We start from the raw sequence: 8214 nt of genomic DNA on the forward strand, positions 1-8214 counted from the left end.
TCTAAATCGTTGATAGAGTTGTTGAACAATACAGGGCCCAGGACAGAGCCCTGTGGTACCCCACTTGAGACATTCTTCCAACTGTATGTGCAGCCAGTTACGACCACTCTTTGGGTCCGATCACTAAGCCAGTTATGAATATACCTAACAGTTACCTTGTCCATTCCATACTTAGCCATTTTTTCAATAAGGATTGTGTGACATACTTTGTCATATGCTTTGCTGAAGTCAAGATATACTGTATCTACAGCATTTCCCTGATCCACCCAGTCAGTGATTCTGACATGACATTGGAGATGGCTATAGACAACCTGGAGCACCACCGGTCTCCGGGACAGTGGACGATTGGCCGGGAGGCGGAAAACTGCTTGATAATATGCGACCGATTCTTAGTAGCAAAAATTGTAACTAATATTGTAATCGGACCACAAACTAACCCAACAATAATCATATATAAATAACATGGGAGACTTGGGAAGGCCTAAATGCTATCCCACCACGACGAGGTGAACCAAATTCGGGATGGTTCCAAACTCTAGTATTAAAACGTTTTCCCTTTCTGGGTCGCCAACTTGGACACCCACAATGGGAAGGTATATAAGCGTAATGTCCAGCTCAAAGAAAGGGCGGACACACCCTTACAGCAGGGGAGATATTCATTTTGTTTCTTAGGTTTTGTCTGTTTAATGGCCAGTATGAAACATGTTCCTATCTTTTGCATGCATACCAACTTATACTCCAGTCGGACAGGGGGCTGTCGGACCGACTGTAGATCACCTGTCTGATCATGGTTGGTCACTCCTGACCTGGCATCTGTTCCTTCTCAGGACATCAGGAACACTGTTGGGAATATTCCCATGGAATGGTACAAGGATTTCCCGCACGTCGGCTACGACCTGGATGGGAAGAAGATCTTCAAACCGCTGAGGAATAAGGACCAACTGGAAGAGTTTCTGGACAAGATGGAGAATCCAGATTACTGGTGAGTGTCCACACCTCTACCCTGCCGACTCCAGGAGCACATTACCTCCTCAACTCCGGTACCACGGTGATCCGATCCTGTCCGCACCAACTTCGGGACTGCGTACCTCACCCCGGGACTGTGTTACCCCCACTGATTTACGTGGTTTGTTTGTTTTTTAAGGTGTTTTTTTATTTATTTTTTTTTTTTATAGGCGAACTGTTCACGATAAGAAAACCGGTCGGGACATAAAACTGACAGATGAGCAGGTGGATCTCGTTGACCGGCTGCAGCGAGGACAGTTTGGAGATGTGAACTGCGATCCATACGAGGTATGGTGTAATGAGTGAGAAGTTTCCACCAGACCCAACAAGCGCACCCTGCACTGCAGCGGGGAGACTCGCATGCTTGAGGCACTGCTTCTTTGTTAGATAAATTGCCTTTTAAATGTAAAAATTGTGCTTGGCCCTTTAGTAACTCATTAGTCACTACAATTTGTGTCTCACCTCCACTGGGTACAGAAGTCCCCTTTTTATTTCTCCAGCATTCTACTTGCCCCCCAACCTTCTCTATAGCTAGTGCAGTCCTCCTGCCCAACCAACCCCATCCACAACTTTCCCAATGGTTGGTCATATCTTCCTGCCCCCAATCTCCCCAGTGGTTGGTGCAGGTTTACTGCCCCTCAACCTTCCCAGTGGTTGGTGCAGTCTTTCTGCCACATCCTCCATCCCCCTCTCCCACCTCAGTCTTCCCAGTGGTTGGTCCATCCCCCCTCCCACACCTTCCATCCCTCCTCAGTCTCCCCAGTGGTTGGTGCAGTCTTCCTTCCATCCCTCCTCAGTCTCCCCTGTGGTTGATGCAGTCTTCCTGCCACACCCTCCATCCCCCCTCCCACCCCAGTCTCCCCAGTGGGGTTGGTGTAGTCTTCCTGCCACACCTTCCATCCCCCCTCAGTCTCCCCAGTGGTTAGTGCAGTCTTCCTGCCTCACCCTCCATCCCCCCTCCCACCTCAGTCTCCCCAGTGGTTGGTGCAGTCTTCCTGCCACACCCTCCATCCTCCCTCCCACCTCAGTCTCCCCTGTGGTTGATGCAGTCTTCCTGCCACACCCTCCATCCCCCTCCCACCTCAGTCTCCCCAGTGGTTGGTGCAGTCTTCCTGCCACTCCCTCCATCCTCCCTCCCACCTCAGCCTCCCCAGTGGTTGGTGCAGTCTTCCTGCCACTCCCTCCATCCCCCTCCCACCTCAGTCTCCCCAGTGGTTGGTGCAATCCTCCTGCCACTCCCTCCATCCCTCTCCCACCAGTCTCCCCAGTGGTTGGTGCAGTCTTCCTGCCACACCCTCCATCCTCCCTCCCACCTCAGTCTCCCCTGTGGTTGATGCAGTCTTCCTGCCACTCCCTCCATCCCCCTCCCACCTCAGTCTCCCCAGTGGTTGGTGCAATCTTCCTGCCATTCCCTCCATCCCTCTCCCACCTCAGTCTCCCCAGTGGTTGGTGCAGTCTTTCTGCCATTCCCTCCATCCCTCTCCCACCTCAGTCTCCCCAGTGGTTGGTGCAGTCTTTCTGCCACACCCTCCATCCCCCCTCCCACCTCAGTCTCCCCAGTGGTTGGTGCAGTTTTCCTGCCACTCCCTCCATCCTCCCTCCCACCTCAGTCTCCCCTGTGGTTGGTGCAGTCTTCCTGCCACTCCCTCCATCCTCCCTCCCACCTCAGTCTCCCCTGTGGTTGGTGCAGTCTTCCTGCCACTCCCTCCATCCTCCCTCCCACCTAAGTCTCCCCTGTGGTTGATGCAGTCTTCCTGCCACTCCCTCCATCCCCCTCCCACCTCAGTCTCCCCAGTGGTTGGTGCAATCTTCCTGCCATTCCCTCCATCCCTCTCCCACCTCAGTCTCCCCAGTGGTTGGTGCAGTCTTCCTGCCACACCCTCCATCCCCCCTCCCACCTCAGTCTCCCCAGTGGTTGGTGCAGTCTTCCTGCCACACCCTCCATCCCCCCTCCCACCTCAGTCTCCCCAGTGGTTGGTGCAGTCTTCCTGCCACACCCTCCATCCTCCCTCCCACCTCAGTCTCCCCTGTGGTTGATGCAGTCTTCCTGCCACACCTTCCATCCCTCCTCAGTCTCCCCAGTGGTTGGTGTAGTCTTCCTGCCCCCTCCCTCCACCAGTAGTTGGTGCAGTTTCTCCTTAGCTAGTTATTAATGCAACCACCGTCCTCTCCCCAGTACTCAGAGCAGTCCACCTTCTTCCCCAGTAGTGAGAAGCCTCGCGTTGGTATTTGGTGTGGCTGCTGTGCTCCATTGATGGGTGATATTACAGCCCAGCTCCCTGACACCCCACAGACGAGGCTAATTTCTGGCCCTTGTTCCACCACTTGGTCACATAGAACCCCCTGTAACCCCTCCGTCCTTGAGGATGGCACAAGCCTCTTCTAGTGATAATTTGGTTTATCCTCCAATGAACCCACCTGTGCTGGCAGGCAGACTCTGCCATGTATGGTGCTTGCCGGTCTGATGAGCTCTGATCTTTTTCTGCAGCCATCAGTGGATTTCTTCACACATGAGACCATGATCCATCCCATCACCAACCGACCGGCGGACAAGAGAAGCTTCATTCCTTCCCTCATTGAGAAGGAGAAGGTAACAACATTTTGGCTGCTGGCAAGGGTGTGATCGGCCACATAACGGCAGCAGCTGATGCTGCTGCGGAACCTCCTCAGCGATCACATCTGTTGCTGTTTTTAGGTTTCTAAGTTGGTTCATGCCATTAAGATGGGCTGGATCCGTCCGCGGAAGCCTCGAGATGACACCCCTAGTTACTATGACTTGTGGGCTCAAGAGGATCCGAATGCCATACTAGGGAGGCACAAAATGCACGTTCCTGCTCCACGGCTGCCACTGCCAGGACACGAAGAATCGTACAACCCCCCTCCAGAGTACCTGATGACCGAGGAGGAGGTGCGACATCTATGTCTGTGAATCACCTGCTCTGTGTGTGAGGCATCATGTCCAACATCTCCTACATCCTCTGTAGAAATTGGCCTGGGAGCAGCAGGATGCCGAAGACCGAAAGTTGCCGTTCCTTCCCAAGCAGCACCTTTCCCTGCGCTCCGTGCCCGCATATGCCCGCTTCATACACGAGAGGTTTGAGCGCTGCCTGGACCTGTACCTGTGTCCTCGCCAGAGGAAGATGAGGGTAAGCGATCACCAGACGAGCGCGCTGCACTTCATGGAACGGCCGCCTCATCTGTGCTTATATCACACAGGTCAACGTGGATCCCGAGGATCTGATCCCCAAACTACCCAAACCCCGTGACCTTCAGCCGTTCCCTACCACACAGTCCATGGTGAGTGTAACTTCTGGCCGTTCCCCGGATTCTGCCGGTCCTGGTCCATCTGTCCCTTCTACCCCTCCGCTGATCGCTCTCCTTTCTGTTGCTCGCGTCAGATTTATCGTGGTCACACATCCCTTGTGCGCTGTGTCAGTGTCTCTCCCTCCGGTCAGTGGATTGTCTCAGGTACGTGGATTCACAATCAGATGTTTTACGTTATTTCTGTGTTATGTCCTCCGCTGTCATCTGTGGAGCCGACACTGATTTATGGAAGGATGTAAAGATCTGCCATTCACATGTCTTGGAGACCTGGCTCGGAGGACGACGATTGCTCCACCACTGAGATTTTGCCATCAGATAGTTTTTGTCTTCTGGATTATCACAATTTTTTGCCCAGCCGGTGCCAGACTAATGCAAGATTACTCTAATTCAGCCTTCTTAACCTGAGCACACTTGAACCTCAGAGGCCCCAAGGACAATATGTGGTCTACAGAACCCTGGTAAGTCACGTCACTAGCCAAGAGGATAACCTCACTGCTCTTCTTAGGATCTGATGACTCATCACTCAAGTTTTGGGAAATTTGTACCGGTCGTTGCATGAAAACAATTAATCTAGACGGGGCCATCAAAAGTGTGAGCTGGAACCCGAACTCCTCACTGGTGCTGGTGGCTGCATGTGTGTGAGTATTCTGTATTATACTCCAGAGCTGCACTCACTATTCTGCTGGTGCAGTCACTGTGTACATACATTACTGATCCTGAGTTACCTCCTGTATTATACTCCAGAGCTGCACTCACTATTCTGCTGGTGCAGTCACTGTGTACATACATTACTGATCCTGAGATATATCCTGTATTACACTCCAGAGCTGCACTCACTATTCTGCTGATTGTTTTGCTCAGGGAGACCTCCGTTGTCATTGTGAACCCCGGCCTTGGAGACCGTCTTCTGTGCAGTTCCACTGATCAGCATTTAGAGGGGTATGAGGCACCGGAGGAGCAGAAGCAGCAGCCAGTGACCTGGGCGACCGCAGAGGGGGCAGATTATGACCAAGGACTTCGGCTCCGGCTTCTCCATGAGAAGGTAGACCTTTCCATGACCAGCGCTGTTTGCTGTGGCCTCTGCTGCTTTTCACACTTGGCTTCTACTCCCACAGGCAGTGAAGCAAGTCACGTGGCACGGGCGTGGGGATTATTTTGCAGTGGTCCTTCCAGATAATGGGAATTCTCAAGTCTTTATTCATCAGCTCAGCCGCAGACGCAGCCAAAACCCTTTCCGCAAAAACAAAGGCCAAGTCCAGCGCGTCCAGTTCCACCCCACTCGCCCCTTCTTCTTTGTGGCCACACAGCGATACATCAGGGTCTACAATCTGCTGAAACAGGAGCTGACCAAGAAGCTACTCGCTAACTGCAAGTGGATCTCCAGCCTCGCTATCCACCCTGCAGGTTAGCGGAGAATGATGGAGGCGCTACACTGCTGCAGTGTAAGCGGTGGTGGGTCACTCCAGGGGATGAGGTCAGAGCATTCACGTCTCACTCTGCAGGTGAGCGGAGAATGATGGGGGTACTACTCTGCTGCAGTGCAAGCGGTGGTGGGTCTCTCCAGGGGATGAAGTCAGAGCAGTCACTTCTCACCCTGCGGGTGAGCGGAGAATAATGGGGGTGCTACACTGCTGCAGTGTAAGCGGTGGTGGGTCTCTCCAGGGGATGAAGTCAGAGCAGTCACTTCTCACCCTGCAGGTGAGCGGAGAATGATGGGGGTGCTACACTGCTGCAGTGTAAGCGGTGGTGGATCTCTCCAGGGGATGAAGTCAGAGCAGTCACTTCTCACCCTGCAGGTGAGCGGAGAATGATGGGGGTGCTACACTGCTGCAGTGTAAGCAGTGGTGGGTCTCTCCAGGGGATGAAGTCAGAGCAGTCACTTCTCACCCTGCAGGTGAGTGGAGATGAAAGGGAGAGGGTTAAATTAACCCTTCACGGTTGAACCAGTGATGTCCAAATTATTCCACAGAGTGTTGCTAGCAACTCAAATGTCCACACGGAGACGGGGGATCGAGACAGATAACTAGTCCCCTTTATTTTAGTCACTTCTTTTATAATGTTTTGCTTAATTATGCAAAGTTCTCAACTACCAATAGCATCATTTCACTTTATAAGCCAATAATATTGCAAGAAAACCGGAAACTACATATATGTTTGTATCCAAATAGCATAGAAAGCAATATAATGGCATATTCTTCAGAGTTCTACACCCCCGGTTCCCTTATCTTGCACCTGATGAGAACAGTCTGGTTTCGTGACAGCCCATCCCAATTACAAAAATGTATCTTACAGCAACAAAAATGGAGAAACGAAACCTTCAGAGAATGGATAAAACGAAACTTCAGCTTTGATTTTAGTTTTAACCCTTCACAGAGAATGATGGGGTTAATACTCTGCTGCAGTGTAAGCAGTGGTGGGTCTCTCCAGGGGATGAGGTCAGTGCAGTCACTTCTCACCCTGCAAGGTGAGCGGAGAATGATGGGGGTACTACTCTGCTGCAGTGTAAGCAGTGGTGGGTCTCTCCAGGGGATGAGGTCAGAGCAGTCTCTTCTCACCCTGCAGGTGAGTGGAGAATGATGGGGGTACTATGCTGCAGTGTAAGCGGTGGTGGGTCTCTCCAGGGGATGAGGTCAGAGGAGTCACTTCTCATGTCTTTCCAGGTGATAATCTGATCTATGGAAGTTATGATTCCAAGTTGGCCTGGTTTGATATGGATCTCTCCACGAAACCCTACAAGGTGCTCAGGTAAGTTGTGAATGGTGGTCTGCTCTCGTGATGGGGGGATCAGTTTGTGGAGTGGCTATTTGGGATGTGCATTGTTTTACAGACATCATAAGAAGGCACTAAGGGCAGTGGCCTTTCACAGACAGTACCCGCTATTCGCCTCGGGCTCTGATGACGGCAGTGTCATCGTGTGCCATGGCATGGTCTACAAGTAAGTGCGACGACGGCCTGTCGTGGGGGAAAGGGGGTGTTTGCTGTCAAGGAGGAATGATCTGACCTGTCTCTTGTGTTGTGCAGCGATCTCCTGCAGAATCCGCTCATTGTTCCAGTGAAGGTTCTCAGAGGACATGATATTACCCGAGATCTGGGTGTCCTGGATGTTGTCTTCCACCCCACGCAGCCTTGGGTCTTCTCTTCTGGAGCAGACTCTACAGTCCGTCTCTTCACATAAGTGGACCTCATCTGCTACGAGGCCCCTGTGATAAAGCATGGAGTATTAGTCTCCTGTCCTCCACCCTGCAGATGTCGGCAGCTCTGATGACGGTGTCTTTCCTGTATATATGTCTGGATCTGCTCAGCCAGTGTGTTTTATAATAAAACTTGTAATGGCTCCACAATCGGCACGTCTGCCCTGTAATATCTCCTCCTCCACCATGACATCTTGACGGGACTCTGTGTTTTGGATATGCAGAAGTAGCTTTGTATTTTTGTGGGGTCTTACTGTATACAAGTGACAGTAAGGAAGTAGCATTAATATCAAGGTCAGTGCAAGAGTCGTGCTGGGTGCCGTCTAGATATTGAACATTTTCCTGTTCACTGAGCGAGTCTTGTACATATAGACTAGAGGTCCACTGATCAGCACTGGAACTGAAAGGCAAGAGCAACTGATCTGCATCTCATCGAAGGTGCCCAGCTCACCGGAACCCATCATAGAATCCTAGAATGTTAAGAGTTGGAAAAGACCTCCAGGGTCATTGTGTCCAACCCCCTGCTCAATGCAGGATTCGCTAAAACATCTCAGACAGATGTCTGTCCAGCCTCTGTTTGACGACTTCCATTGAAGAACTCTCGTGGCAGCCTGTTCCACTCATTGATTAACCTCATTGTCAAAAAGTTTTTTCTAATATTTAATCTGTTTTTTCTCCCTTTCAGTTTTATTCC

General features: G+C 51.5%; 1 protein-coding gene across 1 annotated transcript in view; it reads left to right on the forward strand.

Annotated features, from left to right (window-relative positions):
• BOP1 (BOP1 ribosomal biogenesis factor) overlaps positions 1 to 7670 on the forward strand; it is a 58839-nt gene extending 51169 nt beyond the window's left edge. Inside the window, exons 4-16 of the mRNA XM_073562380.1 lie at positions 828 to 982; positions 1176 to 1293; positions 3494 to 3595; positions 3701 to 3913; positions 3990 to 4151; positions 4222 to 4302; positions 4404 to 4473; positions 4835 to 4967; positions 5191 to 5371; positions 5445 to 5733; positions 6990 to 7074; positions 7157 to 7264; positions 7351 to 7670. Coding sequence (XP_073418481.1) covers positions 828 to 982; positions 1176 to 1293; positions 3494 to 3595; positions 3701 to 3913; positions 3990 to 4151; positions 4222 to 4302; positions 4404 to 4473; positions 4835 to 4967; positions 5191 to 5371; positions 5445 to 5733; positions 6990 to 7074; positions 7157 to 7264; positions 7351 to 7504 — 1851 coding nt within the window. The 3' untranslated portion in view covers positions 7505 to 7670. The remainder of the gene's footprint in view (positions 1 to 827; positions 983 to 1175; positions 1294 to 3493; positions 3596 to 3700; positions 3914 to 3989; positions 4152 to 4221; positions 4303 to 4403; positions 4474 to 4834; positions 4968 to 5190; positions 5372 to 5444; positions 5734 to 6989; positions 7075 to 7156; positions 7265 to 7350) is intronic.
• Positions 7671 to 8214: the final 544 nt, after the last annotated feature.

This window comes from Dendrobates tinctorius, unplaced genomic scaffold (genome assembly GCF_039654945.1).
Source record: "Dendrobates tinctorius isolate UK_male_01 unplaced genomic scaffold, ASM3965494v1 ptg000349l, whole genome shotgun sequence".
NCBI classification, from domain to species: Eukaryota; Metazoa; Chordata; class Amphibia; order Anura; family Dendrobatidae; genus Dendrobates; species Dendrobates tinctorius.